General features: G+C 33.0%; 1 protein-coding gene across 1 annotated transcript in view; it reads right to left on the reverse strand.

Annotated features, from left to right (window-relative positions):
- Sema3e (semaphorin 3E) overlaps window positions 1–20,348 on the reverse strand; it is a 256,296-nt gene that overhangs the window by 96,579 nt on the left and 139,369 nt on the right. Inside the window, exon 2 of the mRNA XM_071607884.1 lies at window positions 12,099–12,259. Within this exon, the coding sequence (XP_071463985.1) occupies window positions 12,099–12,259 (161 nt within the window). The remainder of the gene's footprint in view (window positions 1–12,098; window positions 12,260–20,348) is intronic.

Genomic DNA, 20,348 nt, shown 5'->3' on the forward strand with positions numbered 1-20,348 from the left:
AACAAAAAAGGAATAATTTAAATGTCAAAAATATTCCCTTCTATTTTAAGAAAATTAAATAAAGCAATCCAGTTAATGTAATCTATCTTCATAGAATATATTTAAGTGACTAAAACCCCATTATAATTTCATCTAATGTTGTCTTCCTACTTCCATTATTTTAATGAAAAATTCTTATTTATATTTTGACATTTCTTTCTACTTTTTACATCTATGTATAATACCAGCATTCGTCAATGTACATTGTAATTATACATCCTATAAATATCATTAAAAGCAAAAAAAAATTGAATATGGCACATTAAAGTAATCCTAATGGCTCATAAATGGTAGTCTTTAACCTCACATACATTATCAGTATTAGTTTATGCTTTTACACTTAATTATAATTATTGTCATTATTCAAGTAGTTTATATGTCAGAATTATAATCTTTTGGACTACAAACTAAATTTGTTACATGAAAAGCCTATTCTCTAAAGCATCTGAGCTAGTATAACATTGTAACTATACAAACATTAGTGACCTGATGCATGCCCCTTTGTATGGCTGAAATTTTCTCAATTGCTGTCACCAATGTGAAGTGTCATTTGACATTCATGTAAATTATATTAAATGCTTATCTACCACTCAACAACATTTAACTCTAGAGTCCAAAATTTTCAACTTTGATTCAATAAAGTTCAAAGAATGAGAAACGTACACATATTTTTATAAATGGAATCATCTAACAATGAACACTACTATATCTAAAAATATGCAAATTAATAGTGTAAATAGTTTCAGAAAAACAAGTCAAAATTTAGAAACTTAGAGAAAAATTGGTGATCAAATTTCCTAAATTGAAAGTTTAGTACTAAATATAGAAAATTCTGAGTTTTCATAAAATGTATCTTAAATAAATAAACATATCCATTTTTATAGCCTTATGGAATGGAAAAAAGAAAATAAGATTTTTTAACTTTGAAATAATATTGTATCTTCCAGAGAATAATTTTGTTTGTCAGCAAGTCATATTAATTATCATATGTGTACAGATTGCAAGAGGTGAAGACAAAACTAGACAAGTTAATCTATTAGTTGGGATGGAATATTGGAGCCTCCTGGGGTTATAACTCTTGCCATAAGTAACCAAAGGCATATGATTTCTTGTAGGAATGGTTAGTGGTTCTCCATTACTTTCACCAGCAACTAACTGTTCCACTAGTTCTTAAGCATTGGTAGAGTCAAGTATAATTGTACAAAGGGAATAGAAACACAGGGAAAGAAACCCTGATTACAGAAGGCTTGGACAGCAAAACTAATGGCACACTAAGACCAATTGGGAGTCATAAATTTCACCCCAAAGCAGTAACCAGGTCCTCAATGCTGTGACACAGTGGAAAGAGCACAGGCTTCTAAGAATCTGGTTTTAATTCTAACTACTACTTTAGGGCTTCGTGGCTCTAGTCTCTTCCCTGCATATATCCAACATGCTGCTGCTAAAGTAATCACACTAGACTACAATTCTAATTATATTGTGCTCACATTCAGAATCCTCCCGTGACTCCTGCATTGCCTAAAAGATTAAGTTTCAACAGCATAGCATTCAATTTTCATCATGAGCTAGTCTCATACTTTCACCCTTACCTCTCATTGTGGATCCTGTTCCCATTCTCATGTAGCCACCCACCTGTCTACTTCAGCCAAGGACATGAGCCATAGTTTCACACTGCTCTAAAACATTTGTCCTTTCTCTTTCTACTGTATTCTTAATTCTAATTTTTGTCAATTTAAATTTTATCTTCAAAGTTCAATTTTAAGATATATCACCTTCAGTAAAAACTCTTCATCCCAAGCATATTAATAGTTTCCTAGCATTTTATTTGAACACATTATAATCCATTCAAATTATGTTATATCACATGTGTATCTATGGAACTTCTCTCATAAATATTTTAGAATAAAGACTGATTTAGTCATTTGTGTATAATTTATTTCTCCATATATGTTTCTTAAATTGAATTAAATATTCCCTAAAAGTTTATAATACTGCTATACCTTTCGTGGGAATAACAGTATATTAGATTCATCTAGTTTAAATAATAATCATTATAAGTATTAAGACAATGCTTAGGATACTCTAGGCACTAAATAATTCATTTAAACCTCTCAAAAAATAAGAAAAAGCTACTTTCTTTATCATTATTTATGGCTGAGAAATAAAAATGTGGGATGACTTGTCTTATGGCCCTCATCTTCTAAGTGGTAGACTGAAGTTGGGAGTGGAAGCAATCTAGCTATATAATCTGTGTTCTTTGTTATGACAATTGGCTACTTTTCAAAAGGTCTTAATAATATACATGAACTAAAATACATTGAAATTTAAAAATTAAATTAACATGTTGGCTTTTTATGACAAGTTTTGAAAAAAAATGTTGACTGTTGTTCACTTGTACCTTAGTCTAGAAATAAAATTTTGATCAGAAAGAGGACATTAAACCTTCAGAGAGTAAAGAAAGAAATGTTCCAATCTACACTTCTGTGTGGTAAATGCAAATCTGACAAGTATAAATAAAGAAATAAGATTTCCCCATGGATTGTAGGGAATAATATGAAAAAATTTCCAATATTCTTAGTTGCTATATGGGAAGCCTTTACCATGTCTAATATCCAAGGAGTCTGATTTTTTTTTTTTTTTTGGTGGGGGTGGGGTACTGGAGATTGAACTCAGGGGGCCTCGACCACTGAGCCACATCACATCCCTAGAGCTATTTTGTATTTTATTTAGACATAGAGTCTCACTGAGTGGCTTAGTGCCTTGCTTTTGTTGAGGCTGGTTTTGAACTCACAATCCTCCTGGCCTCAGCCTCCTAAAATGCTGGGATTTACAAGAGTGCGCCACCGCAAGGAGTCTGTTCTTAATAATAATAACCCTAGTTTTAACTTGTTAATGGAAGTTTCACTATTTTTAAAATATTATTTTATATTATTAGCTCTTGTAAAACCACAAGGAAATTATTTTGATATCTTCTCTGTTTGAATTACCAAATTGAACTATTTGAATTACTAAAAATTGTATAAATATTGGGTTGTTGCCAATATTTTGCAGTTATTTCTCTTTATTTGGCTTTCCTCAAGCAAAATGCTAATGTATTTAACATAGTATGAGTTTTTAATGAATTATTTATTAACTCTCAAAAAAACTTAACAACTAATTTTACTCAATGTAAAAAGAGAATTTAATTCTACTATGTAAATCTGCTAATCAGGAAATCAGTAATGATTTAATAAGCTGTCACTGTCTCTTTTGGTTAAATCTTGACATTATAAGAAGGCTAAATAAATTGGAAGTGGATGGTATGAGAAAAAAATATACAAATTTCTTTTCTAATTATTAGACTGGAAGTTCTCTCTCAATACAGAACTGTAATCTAAAAATTGTTTAGTAAGTGAAAGGAAATTTAATGAGAACTCTTTTAACAAAAGAAAGCAAAAGGCAAGTCAAGCATGAACAAACCTGAATTCTTGTGGCTAGATCCCCATTCCAATTTAGAGACTTTAGGCTTCATCACAGTTATCTTATAGAGCTAGATCAGAAGCATGATGACCTACAAGCAATCAAGCAAAAGCATCCACTGGGATGTTTTATCTTTTCCTTTCCAATCCTCTACCCTTATTAATGTCCCGATGTTGCACATTATGATCAGAATGTCTTGAGATGCTTTAATGTTTTTAACCAGTTAAACCTCTCCTCTAGTTAAAAGCCAAAACTCCCTTTCCACTAAAAGGCTCTAAGCAAAGGCAAGAAAAAAAAATGCATTTTAAAAAGTTTTTAGAATGCTACTGATGAGACCAGAGTTCTAAACTATTAAATCTGACATTATGTGAGAATTTGAGAGACTTTTAGAGAATGATATACAAAACTACCCTATTTTGGAATTTGGGGGGGATTCTCACAATAGAAAAAGCAAATAGAATTATAAAGTTAAAAGTTTTAGAGTAAGGGGTATGATTTAACACCAGGATTGGCTCTTCTATTTGTTAGTGAATGTTAAGGATCTTTATGAATGTGGCATGGATACAACAGTGCAGAATTTCATTGTGAAAGAGTAGCATTCCGTGGTCTGGGAAACACACTAAATTAAATAATTTATAAAACAGCCACTTCCTAAAAATATAATACAGTATGTCTATTAAATGATATGTTCTGACTTATTTTAAAATTGAATGGGAAAATTCAGTCTTATCTGTTTGCATATCCATAATTTCTATTTCATATACATATATGACAACTATTCATTTTGTACCATATAATAGGATCAGAATTTCCCAGGGTATATTGGGATACATAATACTCCAGCATTTCACAATCTTGGATGCATATTACACACACCTAGGTGGGATTTAGAAAGTATCACTATGTATTCCTCAGTCCATTCTAGGGGAGGTGCTAAGGCACAAATATTATTTACAAGATCCTTAGGTGTCTACAAATGTGCAGTCAAGGTTGAAATTAGCAACACACTTACATTATTTCAATGCCTGCATTCTTTTCATGCCTGCATCTTCAAAGATGAACACATTACCTACTCAAAAGGGGCCATCTTACAAAGTACCCAGAGAGGTAAACAGCCAATTATTTTAACTTTTTTTAACTTTAGTTGTAGATGGACACAATGTCTTTATTTTGTTTATATATTTTTATGTGGTGCTGAGGATCAAACTCAGTGCCTCACATGTGCTAGGCAAGCACTCTACCACTGAGCTGCACCCCAAACCCGTAAATAACCAATTCTAACACAAATATGAGACTAGAAATCAGATTGAAGGATAAGAAAGGGCCATGAGAATCTGAAAATCTTGTTAGAAGAGGGAGGAAACAGCTAGGAGGCAAAAAAAAAAAAAAAATGAATGTTTGGATTTTATTTCAGGTATTCTAGGGAAGAGGGGATATAAGAATGAGTTTGCATGAGACAGCAAATGAAAGTGGTCTTATTGGCAATTTGTTAGTGTGAAAAAATGGGAAACAGACTAAAAAGGAATAGATCATGAAGACCTATCTTTCCTAAAGTGAGAAGTGTATATTACTTCTACTCAGAGATTTTACTAAAAGATTTTAGAATGCTTTATAAAATGGAAATTATCAAGAAGAAGTTATTAACTGGGGGCTGAAAAAGGAACTCAAGAATGTACTATCACAAGAAAACTACAGCATTATTTACACTGGCTTCTACTAAAATTTAGAATTTCTACCATATAAATGTTGAAATCAAACTACAGTAGAATTAGTGGTATCTGCAGTTTTGTTATCAATAGAAATAAAAGATATTTTGATGTGACTTTAAAGTTGTTGCAGTTATATCAAAAAATTATTAGTAATTATCATTAATTTAAAATTATGAAACTTATGAGATGTGTTGCAAGATCTTATTATTTAATAGATCAATAAAGAAGCCACATGTTATATCACAAATTATTTTTCATATTATGACAGCTATACTTCAATATATTAATTTTTAGCAAACTTTAAAGTGGTGATTTTTAATGTTTTTATTTTTAACAACGCAATTTTTAATTGATATATTACAATAATATATAATAGTCGGATTTGTTGTTCCGTAGTAGTATCTTGATACTTGCATTTCAACCTCTATGTTTATACATTTAAGGGTCCATAGGCTTTGTCGTGACTGCCAAACGGATACTTGACACACAGAAATGTTATGAACTCCTATGCAAAATCACATTTTTGTTGAGTTTATAGAAAGAGAGGAATGATAATTCAAAAAGATAGAAAATAAACAATTCTTAAGAAAGGTCAACAGATTCAGAGCATGTGCAGAACGACTGCCTTTCATAAAAAGAGACAGAGTATCTCCAATGTAGCAAAAGAGGAGAAATAAAGACTCACAGAAACAGTAGATCCTTGATGAAAAAGTGAGAACCTATGTGCCTGAAACATTCATTTTATAAACGAAGTTAAAATTTAAGGTTATTCATCTTCCCTGAAGAGATCAACAGGGCTAATCCATCATGACATATCCCTGTTGACTACAGCACCCTAGGAATCACTGACCCTCACCCCAGGCCAACAATCAAAACTTGGACTCCCAACTCATATGGCTCTAGTCAGCCCCCAATCTGACCCCACTCTTTTGAATGGTTCAAAACTTTTGTTACAGCCCCTAGAACATCATTAGCAAAATCCCTTGTAACGTCAAGTTTTTCCCCTGTGTTCCTTTACCTTCTTCGTGTAATTAATACCAGATTGTCCACTGAGACAACTGTATCTCCACCAGGGATCTCTAAAGGTGGTGGCTTTTTTTATTCAGAATGCACAGTGAGGAAGATATTTTAACTGATTCTTCTTGCCTCTTCCAAACTAATTTTTCCAACTCTTCAAACTCATCATTTAAAATATAATAACAAAAATGAAAACCCAGCTACTTGAAGTTCATGTCATCACAGCCACACCATCTGTCACTTCCTATAGTCATCTACCATCATACTTCATCTTTCTCTCTCTATTATTTAATTGATGATTAAAAAAAAAAACTTAGATCCTCTTCACAACAATTATTCATCAACCATCACTTGGGCAATCAGTCTTACCCTTTGCTGGTTCAATGATCTGGTTCTTATATTAACTTTTACTTCATACTCTGATGTAAATTCTCTACCTCTGCAGCCCAATGTGGTAACATGAGCCACAACTAGTTACTGAGTCTTATATAGTTAGTGAGCATTTTATTTGAGCATCACTTCCCTAAAATATCTTTTTCTAACCACCCTGCTCTCCCTGTCAACTTCTTTCCTCTTTTATCTATCTAAGCTGCTTTATTTCTGTTCATAGCACTTATCACATTTGGTATTATAGAATATGATTATTTTTTCCACTGTATTTTCTAATTTTCATACTCTGTGTTCTGTAATAAGAAGTTATTAAACTTATAATAAAATAAAAATAACTAAAAATGAAATTACAGTTGTTAAAATAATAAATTATTGGTGCAGAGACAAGCAAATCAAGAGAAAGGTATTGAGAAATATGTAGACTGGGGAGTCCACTGGGGTGAAATGTGGGTGTATGTGGATCACTGACAATTTACACATTACTGTAGGGAGTCACACTTCATGTAAACACAATGGAAAGCTATTTGGCAACATTTTGTACAAGTGACATTCACATGTACTACCACTAGCAATTCTACTGCATACATACCCTGAGAGCTTTCATGTATCTGTGCCTCTAGAGATGTTTACCAGAATAATCATGGCAACACTGACAAAGCCAAATACTATAAACCAACCAACTGTCCTCAGATACTGAATGGATAGATAAATTGTGATATGTTCATATGAAGGAAAATGTTACGCAGAGGTCAAAGTGAACAATAAGAACATATACATGGTGCTCACTGAGTGCCAAACACTGTACTTGGTCCTTGTCAAAAATTAACTTTTTTTTAATCCTTAGAGAAGACTAATATTTTCCCTCTTACAAAATGTAGAAACAGGGGCACAGAGATTAAGGAATTTTCCATGTATTATATATGCAAAGCCAGGATTTGAGTTTCAAAGTTGGAGTTATGCTCCTAATTTACTATTCTCCCTCTATCAGTAAATAAGCTAGAAGCAGAAGTAACATGATGGAACTGAAAAAAAAAAAAAAAAAAAAAGGACACTACATGAAAGAACAGAAAAATCAGAAGTAATCCCAGGAGACTGCAACATACTATAGGATATCAGTTTCATATGGCTGGGGAAAGTGGGATGCTGGGGATGTATGTGCCTTTGGAGATTGTATCCTGTCCTCCTGGCTCCAACCTTCTCTCTCTGCTTCCCAGCTACTACGAGCTAAGGAGCTTTCTTCTGTCTCCACCCTTCCACCATGGTGTTCTGCCTCACCTAGGATGCAGAGATGGTGTAGCCCACCATGGGCTGAACCTCTGAAGCCATGAGCGCCAAATAAACTTTATCTCCTCTAAGTCGTTATTGCCAGATATTTTGGTCACAGCATGAAAAGCTAAATAACATTCAAGGAAAAGATGAATATAAACCCCAAGGTAACAACTGCTTCCATGCATCAAAGGGATGTAGGGAGAAATAGGCAGAAGACAAAGGTAGCCATCCCTGTAGTGGGATTGATGATATTCTCATTTCTGAGTTGACTGGTGGTTTTGTAGATGTTTATTTTATTATTATACATTCTAATGTATTTATGTTATTTATATCTTTTATGGATCAATTTAAATATATTTAAAAAGATACAAAAACTAATAAATAAATAGAAAGTCAGATAGTAATGAAAATGGGCTTTGGTCATATTTTCAAGAAGACTGATTTAAAGAAGAGGGATTTGTATCACTAGGTAGATCCATGGTTAAGGTTCTCTCTGTGTGTGTGTATGTGTGTGTGTGTCTCTGTCTGTCTGTCTTTATGAAAGGATCTGCATCCAGATTATGAGAAAGTGGACTAGATGTAGTAGTTTGAGTCATGATGATATTGCCTCCCAGGGGATATCTGGCAATGTCTGAAGACACGTTGTGTGTGTGTGTGTGTGTCTATGGGGAGGACTGTCACACAACTGGCAACTATTGAGTAAAGATCAAGGATGCAGCTAAAGGTCCCAAAGTGCATAGGACACTACCCTCTCCAACTAGGAATTATTCAAAGTGTCAATATATATTGTCCCAAGGTAGAAACAGAGACACAGGGATTAAGAAACCAGTGACAGAAAAAGCAAAGCAGGATGGATTAAAAGTACAATAGAAAATTGAATGAGGGTCAAGTCCAGACAAGACAGGAGAGCTTTGCCCAAAGGAAACACATAACATCTCCAGAACCTGTAGACCACCTAGAGACCAACCCTATCTTAAGCCCACTCCTTTAAACAATGTCTATGGAGTAGACCTCATTTTGACTTTGGTGTAAGTGAAAAGAAATACAAAAGGTATATTCAGTTTATTGTTAATCATTCTAGAGAAACAGGCACAATAAGAAACAAGTGCACAATAAGAAATATAGGTGAGGTAAAGCTACATCTATGTTAACAAAGTATAAGCCACAGGGCCCCTCCTAGGGACTTGCCCTTACTGTGGACCTGAGAGGGGCCTTAGTAATGATGATTTTGTAACTTTGAATTAACTGTATTACTTAAAAAGCCCCCCGTCAAAATGTATGAACTTTGGGTCCCATGGAACAAGGATTTACCCCCAATGCAGGAAAGTTATTCTCTCCATAACATCCTTGCTAGATGCACCCTGAAGCTGAATGGTCACATATTACTCTATTTAGTTCCCTAAGAGACAGTTCATAAAACCACATCACTCTCCCAGTCTCCCCCTCTTACATAGTTTTTACAGGTCATTTCCTCCATAATAACCTATCTTCTGGCATTAAAGGCCTGAGGGTACAATTAGGCTAAGACAATAAATGAGAATAAGTAGGTGATTCAATTTCCCCTACTCTGAAGGGGAATAACTTTAGAGTGGAAAGCTGCTATCTTTTGGTCTCACGGTGCACATAGGAAACAATAGCTCAGAAAAATTGTTATGAGGTTTTGTGTACATGAAGTCACCTAAGACACTCATTATAAATGTGGATTCTAAGGATTCTCTTCCTAAGTATTCCATGATTCTGGTCCAAGTATGGTAAAGAGCCATTTGCTCGACACAAGTATTCTTAATATTCTAGGATGCCATATCCCTTGGGAGATCTTTTAATAGTTATATTTTAACAATTTTAATAAAAGGATCAATCTATGGCTGCCTTACTTATGATTCCCAGCTTAGAGAGTCCTTTGCATAAAATCAGCATATGTAGATGATATCACTGAGAGGGGGAAAAAAACAGTAAAGATTGAAGTGGGAAAAAGACCATCCAAGGAGTGAGAGAATATCCTATTGAAATCAGAAGGAGGTCATGTGTGCAAGTGCCCACACATGCGCGCGCACGTGAATGTGCAGAAAGCAAGAGAAAAAGAAATATACACATGTTTGAAATCAAAAGAGAACCATAGAAGAAATAAAAATAAAGTGTTAGAAAGAAGGACTTAGGGTAAAATACAATAATTGTTTCTACTCTATTCTGCAACTACTAAAATGATAGTAAAAGAATTAAAATGGCATAATCCAAAAGGACAAATAAGACTGCAGTGCACATGCCAAAGAAATATCAGCAACATTTTAGAAATGCTAAAACATATGGACAAGTGCTGACTGGCTTCACACACTAGCAAAAACAGAAATATAAATGTCTGCAAGGTAAGGGGTGCCAATAAGCATGCTGATTCCTGAAAAAGAACTTTTCAGAAATCAGAGGTCTAGAGAGTGAAAAGGGGATTGGTGTTGATATCAGTGAAAACATTTCAAAGTATGAATACTGAGCAGTAAGCCCAAACCATGGGGGGTAAAGAGGGTGAGTCTAACTTCACGGAGTAGCAGAAAGAGTCCAGAGCAGAGTGGAAATGTGAGAGAAATAATGGGCATTTTCCAGAACTAAGGTCATGGGGTCTCTCCTAGATAGGTTCATTGTGTTCCAGCACAATGGATGAGAAAAGACTAATGGTAGAAGAAATACGGGACAGCTTAAAAGACTGATGGTAGAAAAAATATGGGAGAGCTTTAAAATAGATATTAAAAGGGGGATTCTAAATGCCTGGGCTCAGGAGTAGGGTGGCAGGAAACAGCTTATCTACAAAACTTTGAAATCAGAATTGCATCATAACTCTCAGCAGTTATATTTAAGCTTGAAAACAATGGAGCAATAATTCTCAAAATTCTGTAGGACAAACTCTAGTAAAATAACAAAGTAAGACTCATTTTTTAATAAAGTGTAAAAATTTCAGTAGAGAGGTTGTTGAAAAAATAGTAAAACTCATAAATATTTAAGCAGATTTTAAAAAGTAATAATGTTTAATTTTAGGAGAAACAGACTGCAGAAAGAAGAAAGGGCTGGGGGTAAGAAAGGAAAGATGTGAATATTTTTTCCCTATTTTATAGTAGTGTAAAGATATGATTTAACCAAAACTTGAGATATAGTATACTGGGAAGATGGAGGGCAGGTAACTGGAGGATTGCTGGTGAAATGTGGTGCAGATATTTGAACTGTGCTACTGCAACAGAAAACTGAACTCCTCATCTTCCCTAACATTAACATATATTGTCTAAAACCAACAATGTAAATCAGGAAGAGTATACAGATGTTGGCTTCTATGGTGGTGGGGTGGTATTGGGATTGAACCCTGGGCCTCGACATGCTAAGCATACTCTCCATGATCAAGTTATGTCCCAACTCCTAATGCATGAATGGTATATAGAAATATAGATGTAACAACTAGGAAAAAAAAATGAAATAAAAACTGGCAAGGATTAAGGGATGCTGCTTTTTGTCATATTTTCTTAGAAGACTTTAGAAAACATGAACATGGCCCATTTCCATGAATATAAAAATAAATTATAAAGAAAGTAGATTATATCATATATACATTTATGCCAAAAAATATATTTCTTTGTGTTTTATGTAAAAATGATATGAGGCCAAAAATTTTAACCCAATTCAACCCTGTGTAATTAAGTGTACAGTTTAGTTAACAGTTTTTCTTCTTTTTACAGTTAACCTTGTGCAAAATTTTGGGCTCTTACTTATTTTAGTGTTATACCTTATTCCACCAGGTTTAAGGAGCAACCATCTGAATTAGTGGTGTTACCAATAGACAGCATCGATATAACAGCATATACTGAGGTCACATATCCATATTTCTTCAAGCTTAGATATTAGAGCAATAAAGGCCAGAGGAACTTCTAGTAATTCAGCATACTCCAACTCAGTTCTTAGGACAGTGGGTGTGGTGACAAGAGCCATCATGCATGAGGAATGTCACATAACCAAGCAAAAGTCTCTGAGTCTGCATTATCAGTGGTGTGCTAGAATATAGTTCAGACATGATTTTATAAACCTTTCACAAAATGATTTCATTTCTTCTGAATTTTATTTCAATAAAGTAATCATTCAAAAATTTAAAGTGATCAAAATGATGGAAAAAAACAAGTCAAGTAAGATCCTTGCAATTCCCCCCTTTTATTTTCCTTCTAAAATATTTTGATGTTTCAATACCTCTCTGTAGCCATCACTGATTCGTTCCAAGCTGAGGGAATACACAAGGTCCCTGCCTCCCACAAAGAGTCGTTCTTGATATTCATCCAGCAGCATTGTATGGAGATCAAGAAATCCAAAAGGGCTATGAAATATTGATGTTCTGTTCAGATCCAAGAGCTCTGAAATGCAAAGAGATATATATACTAAACACATGAGAAATGCAAATACCTCTTTAACAAACATTTTTCTCCTGACTGTATTTACAACCCTGTTGGAACTAACTAGTTAACAATCATGTTCTCATAGCTATAGAGACTTTAAACTTCAGTATTCAAAAAAGTTTAGAAATATATACTCAACCTTCAGTAGCGATGGAGGATTAGTTTCAGCCCCACTCTGCTCTGACACTAAAACCTAAGGATGATTAGTTTGCTTATATAAAATGGCATAGTTTCTGCATATAACCTTTGTGCATTCTTCTCTATGTTTTAAATCATCTTGAGATTACATATAGCACCCTAATGCAATACAAATGCTATATAAATAGTTGTTATGCTCTATTGTTAAGGGATTAATGACAAGAAAAAAGTCTTCGCATGTTCAGTACAGACAGAATTTTTTTAAAAAAATGTTTTAAATCCATGAATCTGTGGGGTGTGGAAACCACAGATACAGAGGGTCAACTATACAGTCAAACTGACAATAAATTAAATGTGTGAAAATTAAAATCTTTTACCAATTTATGAATCTAAAAATTTAAATCTAATGTAATAGGTAAGGTAAATATTCTATGTTTTTTTAAACCTTTATTTTTAAATTGTAGGTGGACACAATACCTTAATTTTGTTTTTATGTGGTGCTGAGGATTAAATCTAGCATGCTAGGCAAGCACTCTTCCTCTGAGCCTCAACTCCAGCCCCAATGTTTTAAAATAATAATAATAAAAAAATCATCCTTGACAATCTTTAATCTCCAGTGCTATGTGGAAAAGTCATTTTATAGCTTCTCTATGTATAACAAAATGCCAAATCTATATTAAACACTCTCAAAGTGTGTCCATTTAATTTTAGATGAACACCAACTCAGAAAAATCTTTCTACTTTAAATCAGTATTGAAAGCCACAGTCAAAATCAATAGTACAATTCTAAAAACTAATCAAGGTTACAGCTACACTGAGTTATTAACAGTGGGGGTTTGTTTTCCACAATTGTGATTTTGCTAATGTTCATGCATTTATGCCTATGTCAGAAATTGCAAACTATGTGCTTTAGATATGTATACTTAATTTTAAAGTATTAGAATCTGGCAAGCCTCTCTTATGTGTAAATTTGTTTGTTGAAGGTATTTAATTGCATATGGCAGTTCAATATTAAAGTTGGTAAAATTATATATGAGTGCCTTTGATAATGAGAAAGAGTATTATCCCCAAATTAGACCATGAATGGGGAAGAGTTTCTGAAGAGGCCCCTTGGAAATGTTAGTTAGAAGGTAACTTCTGTTCCAAAGGTCAAAGTCAAATGTCTTTGACAGAGAAGGTGGAACATTATTGACCAGAACACTAAAATGCGGATGATAAAAGAAAATACAACAAATTGAGAGCATTTTATTCACTCTTCTATATCTTCTGTTTCTGAAAAAGATGTTTTTTTCTCTTCCTTTTAAAAATGTACTCCTTGTTTAAGTCTTTATTCTGCTACTGTTGATGCCCAAGTTTTTCTGGAGTAGGATTAACTTTAAATTTAGAGTTTACAACAAGCAATATTGTTAAAACTTAGGTATCTTTTATAAAGGTAAAATTTGAGATGAGTTGTTTATCTCCTAAATAAAGAATTTGAGAACAAGTTGTTAGGGTGGGATGAAGAGAAAGTAGGTACTTTATTTGGAAAGGAAAAAATAGGAATTTGACAGATTAGAATATCTTGAATCCTGGAACACAACATTTTTTTTCCATTTACTAATTTTGTTAAGTTAAAAATCATGCTGCTGTCCTTATTAAAGTATTTACACATAAAAGCACAGTTGGGATCCAATACCAAAACAAACTTACAGATGAAAGCTATCAGCTGCTACCATATTTTGTCTTTATAAACATGTATGATTTCATATCAGTACCACTAAGTGAACTCTTTCCTATAAAAGTTTCCCCAGTTATACTGATAGTTAACTAAAATTTTCCAGTTTTTGTACTCCATGAAAATCATTACCTGGATGGGTGCAACTGATCAAAGAACGGTCACATATTCGCTACAATTAGCAGGATTCTAGACCACAGACTTGCCAATACACAAAGGGGCAAAATTTAGGAGATTAAATTTGTTGAAAAATAAAAGTAAAGTATGAAAGACTGCAAATATGAGGGCCCTAATCTAAAATATTATCAGAATGGAGTAATATATTTTTGAAGGTTTGCACTGGAACGAGAGGCAAACCAATCAGCAAAGGGGTTACTCCATGAGTGAATTCAATCTAGGGATGACTTTGCCTACTTCTGATGAGGTCATTAGTACCTCTGTTACCATCTACATGTGGAAAAATACACACTAACTTCTTCTTGTTTTTATGAATTGCCAGTTTCTGCTAAGCTTACTATAATTGCAATAGTCTAAAAGTGGTAGCTTTTATTTCTTCATCAGTAATAATATAAATTATTTATTAAATCATCAATCTTATTTTATTCTGATATATTAACTTCTCTTCTGACCATTTCCTCTTCTCTATGGCCAAATCTATACAAAGAGAGATGCACACATGTTCCTTTAGCTGCACTAAAGAATTGCAAATGTAAAGACTGAAGAATGCAAATGTAAAGAACTGAAATGTGCATTAGAGTAATGCAAATTTTGTAAATATCCACTTTTAGTGACCTTTACATTTTTTCCCAAACAGTAAGCTACCACAGTGTAACCCTTTAAATAACCACTGTCTTTTATTTCACTGATGGAAAAACTCAGGTGCCCAGAAATTTAATGAATATCTTACGGGAATATACTAGTATAATGAAAAGAAAAAAAAAAAACAAAACTTTGAAATTACTCATAAAAACATGAGAATGAAAGCACAATGAATGTATATATCATTACCAAAATTCTTATAGACTGATAATCTTGAGAGCCAAATGCTGGTCCTGGCTTTGGCCCTTATTACCTATGGAAACTTGAAGAATCTCTTAACCTCTTTAGATTGGATTCCTCAAGTGTTAATATGTGTTCCACCTTTAAAATTCTTAATTCTTTGAATTGTGTTTTTAATATGAAGTTTATAAAACAATATAAAAATAAACAAACCCAACATGTATATGGTTTTACAGAGCCCTTCTAAGTACTGTGCTGACCCTATAATTTTGGAAACTTAAAAATGGGATGGAATGGTCAATGAACAAGTCTATCACATTTTCTATAATCTTGCCTAAAAGGAAGTATTAAACACTCATTCACAACTTCTCATATTTAAATGATTATAAAGTCAGATAATTGTTTTTTGTTATTGTTATATGGAATTTTGAAGATTGTGTAGCTTGATTCATCCATATGGTCTCAGAAGAAATTTATTCCAAAATATGTTAGGCTGAATATTATCACATGCTTTTACCAATAATTCAAGAAATTTCATTTCCTTTGTGAAGATATTTCCTAGAATAATTCCAAAATTTTTTTTTAACTTAAAAAATTAAAAAACCAAAGGCCAAATCTTTTCCCTGATATGTGGATGCTAACTCACAATACGGCAGGGGGCTGCAAAATAGAAGTACTTTTGATTAGACAAAGGGGTATGAAGGGAAGGAAGCGGGAATGAGAATAGGAAAAATAAAATGAATCAGACATTAGTATCCTATGTGCATATATGATTACATGATCAATGTAATTCTATATCATGTACAAAGAGAAGAATAAGAAGTTATACTCCATATATGTATGTCAAAATACATTCTACTGTCATGTATAACTAATAAAGACACATAAAAATATATATAAATAAAAATAATAAAAATAAAGTCAAGAATATCATGTCAAAAAAAACCCTGAATGAATGAGTGTAGTTTTCTTTAAACACTTTTAGAATATGAAAGAAGTGCACTGAATATTTCTGTTGCTCTTCACCCTGACCAATACCACAGAACAGAACGGTATCAGCAGTTGAATTCCTAAGTTCAGACTTTACAGTAGATATATTATTTCATAATCATAACATTTAGCAAAACATATCAATGCAATGGTTTATATTTTCTTGTTTGTGATCTTTACTTTTTTCTAAGCCCTAAAAAGTCCTTCCCAGCTGGCTATAATTCTCTATCATCATTGACTTTGTCAGGATAAGGTGAAAGTATTCATTTGTGGGTAAGCATTTGTGCTGTAGACATAAATCTGGGATAATGAATACAGAGCCCCATTCTATATTAGAAGGTTTCTTTTTAAAAAAAGATGCATGCATTTATTAGTTATTTATTTTTATTTATTCAGTGTCAAATTCATTGCTCTACTGTATTCATTCAATTATTTAACTTACTTATTCTCACAAAGGATCTGAGATTTCTTGCATAAATATATTCAATCAAATAAACATATATTTCTAGGGGAGACTGTAAGAGAAAAATAGTGAAATGAGAAGACTGGAATACATTTTAACAGTTAGGTCATCCTTTAGTATCTTAAAATGAATCTCTAAATTGATTGCAGGCTTCCTAAAATTCAAAGTAGAAGTCAGAATAATACAACAAAACAAAAGTACAAGTTGTTTAGGAGGATTACATGGTCTAAAGGACTAAGAGAGGGCTCTCCCAAGGTTGTTTAAACGGAAATGCTGAAAAATAACATGGTGGACCCTCAATATCACTATGAAATAATGTGTCATGTTCCACACCTCTGCTTACATGTATTTGCAAGCCTTAGTATAATACAACTGAACACATATTAAAATGCAGACTACCAAAAGTAACTGTATGACCATTAGTGGCCACGTTAGTCAGGAAATTAACTGCAACAAATAGAGATCAAATTAGGAGAATTCAAACCCAAAGATAGAAAGTCAGGCCCATGGTAATGAGCAAACTAACAGAAGCCAAAGGAAATGATCTCTGAGGAGATGCTCCATCTCTGCTTCTTGCTTGTCTTGATGCCACTGTTCACTGTACTGATTCCAAAATGTTTCTTCATTAATTTGCTCATAGCCAAATATGTCGTTGGCACACAATTATATACAACCTTCCAGCTTCCACCTCAACACTGAATGGTAATAATTCCTATACTTCTTAATTCAAATTCCTAAAGGAAAGGGCATATAATTATTTCAGCAGTGTCTATAATTCATAGATTGCTGGCTTCCTCTAGATAGGCTGCTTTGTGATCAATTATTCATCTGTAGTTAAATGTGGTCCTTATAATTACGTGGAGCCAGAGCAGTCATTATGAAGCATGTGTTTCAATTCCATAGGCAAACCTATGCAATCTATCTTTATTACTCATAAATAAACTTACAGTAACACATTTGTTATAATCTGTATTTCTAGTAGACTGAATAATTTGACCTGCTGATTACAGATTCTCAACACAATCCTTTTACATGTTGGAGAGTATCTGCCACAAATAAAATCTGGATTTTTTTATTAGTTGATCTGAGCCATCTTCCCTAATAATAACTTGATTGTCAGAGTCACTCACACTATTAGAGAGAAGAGAATATTTTCAATTTCAGTCTTATCTACTTCATTCAAATGCAAGTCTAGGAATTGGAATATACTTTATTTTTAAAAAGATGATTCCAAACATAAAATTAATTAATTAGATGAAAAGAGTAAAGTTTGGTAAATCATTCAATTCAAAGGTTTTTTAAAAAGCAGAAACAAAATTATTACAGAAAATCTAAAGATATATAAAATATATTATTCCATATTAACTAGACTCCACAATCTACCATGTGGGTGTTCTCATACACACAAGTAAGAAAAGTGTGGTTTATTAAGGGATTATAATATATCAGAAACAGAATGCATTTTTTTTCAGAGCCTGAAATAAATAATGAGGTAGAATGAAAAGTTTTCCAAATGTATGATAATTTGGATTAAAATAATTCAAAATAATTTCATAGTAACATCATCAACAGGAACATTTGGGATACTATGAATTTCAATTTTATTTACTATTAGTTTGTAATTTATAAACAGTCTCAAAAAAACTACAGAATTTTTCATGTTGCTTTTACTTACCAATTTGTGGGTTTTTTTTTTTTTTTGATGTTTTATATTTCTTAAATGGTTTTACCTGATTTGCTGCAGAGTTTCAAAATATATTGAAAGTTCTTTTGTGTGTTCAAGCATACTAAAGGCAAAATAAAGGAGCAAGAAGCTTTCATCCCTTTTTCAGTTTTTTTTTTTTTTTTTTTTTTTTTTTAGGGTTAGAGCCAGTACTTTAAGTCATATTAATGATTTTAACTCCAAATCATAGTATATGGATTTGGTATATTTACCAAGCAAGGGCTAATGTCTTTATCCTTTTGCACTACTGCAAACTGTCTGGATGAAAGAAAAAGAAATACAGGAAAGGGGGACAAAGAAACTCTAATCCCAGGTAATCTCCAGAAAACACAGTACAAATAATAGATAGTGCTGACTCAGTAAGAAGGATGGAGCTCATCTTGAGTTCTTCCTACTCTAAAAATAACATGAATTACTTGGGGAGGGAAGGGACAAAGAAACAAGACGAAACTGAAATGCACCAACTTAGAGTTCATCCGGAAATTTTCTAAAGAGGGAACTAATTATTATAGCTTAGCTGCATGGTAATTATCAGCTGTCAATGAAGATATACACTCAGGATTTAGTCATTTCCTCTCATGGCCTTTCTTTGTAACCTGCAAAGGACTTAGTTTTAAAACTCTCTGACATAAATACACTACAGAGACAGACCTCTACACTTTGTCAAAATATATTTAAATTCCACACCTCTGTGTGTAAAATGGGGGAGAAGCAAGTACGTATTTTCCAACTCTCAAACAAAAATAGATTTTAAAGACAGAGGTGTTTCTTTCTTAAATGTACACTTTTTAGACCAGTGTCACCTGCCAAGTAAGGACTTCCCAAAGCCCAGGACTATAACTAAACTTGTCATTACTTTCTGAATCCATTATTTTATACCATGTGTGTCTTAAAGTTAATTCAACTGAAAAATATTGAATTGCATATATATATATATATATATATATATATATATATATATATATATATATATATATATATTAAGCATTATTAACAAAAATGGTATATGGAAATAGCAATTAGAAATTTTTTTAACTTCTTAATGGTAAAAAAGAAGACAATTTCTTATAACAGGGTTTGATGATTTTGACAGATCTAACTTGTGATCATTAATGGTTTGTAATAATGTAGAAGCTAACTGTTGAAATGTAAAAAAAATTAAGGGTTAGGGATGTAGCTCATTGGCAGAATATTTGCATGTGTGAGGCCCTGGGTTCCAGCACAGTAAAGCAAAACAAACCACTACACAATAAACTTGGTAAAAAGTGTAACAGGAGATGGCTCAATGATTCCTTGATTGCTCTGTTAGCAGCGGCTAGCCTTTTATCTATTCCCTGAAATTTAGATTCTTTCTCACAGTCATTGGTATATTATAGGTATTGGAGTGCTCCAAGATTTTCCATCATAAACCACCTCTAATAAAAGTAAAATTGTTCGAACATATGTAAGAATAGTCTAGTGTTAAACAGTCATTATTTCTTTAAAGAAACATGACGTATGCAGAATTTTAAGATTCCTTGTTCTCATCCTAGGTAGATTACAATTATCCAGTATTACACGTTGGTCTCTGAACTCCTCTATGAACAAGAGGTCACCACGGAACAAGTTTGTGTACAATTGTTATCTATGGATGACAGGTGTGTATGTGTATGTAATCAAATTATCTAAGTGAAGAACATCAAAGAATATAAAATAATACTCCCTAAAAGCCAGTGATTTAAATATTTATTTATGATTTCCAGCTAAATGTTTAATTATGAGGATATTTTATTTCACTAGAGGCCAAAGGAGCAAGTACCATGTGAACAGCCTTCACAACTGAGCCTACACTCTGGAAGTACCAGAGTACTTTCTTCAGCATCTCTTAGGGCCTTGTAAACTAAAGCATGTTGTTCAAGATGTAAGGAGAAGGCAAAGCTTTTAAGAGCAATTATAAGATGAGATTTACTTGAAAAATACCAAATGTATTTTGGTGTGCATAATGGCCAGAAGGGGGCAAGAGAGAATGATAGGGAGGTTT

The sequence above is a fragment of the Marmota flaviventris genome, chromosome 1 (genome assembly GCF_047511675.1).
Source record: "Marmota flaviventris isolate mMarFla1 chromosome 1, mMarFla1.hap1, whole genome shotgun sequence".
Lineage (NCBI taxonomy): Eukaryota > Metazoa > Chordata > Mammalia > Rodentia > Sciuridae > Marmota > Marmota flaviventris.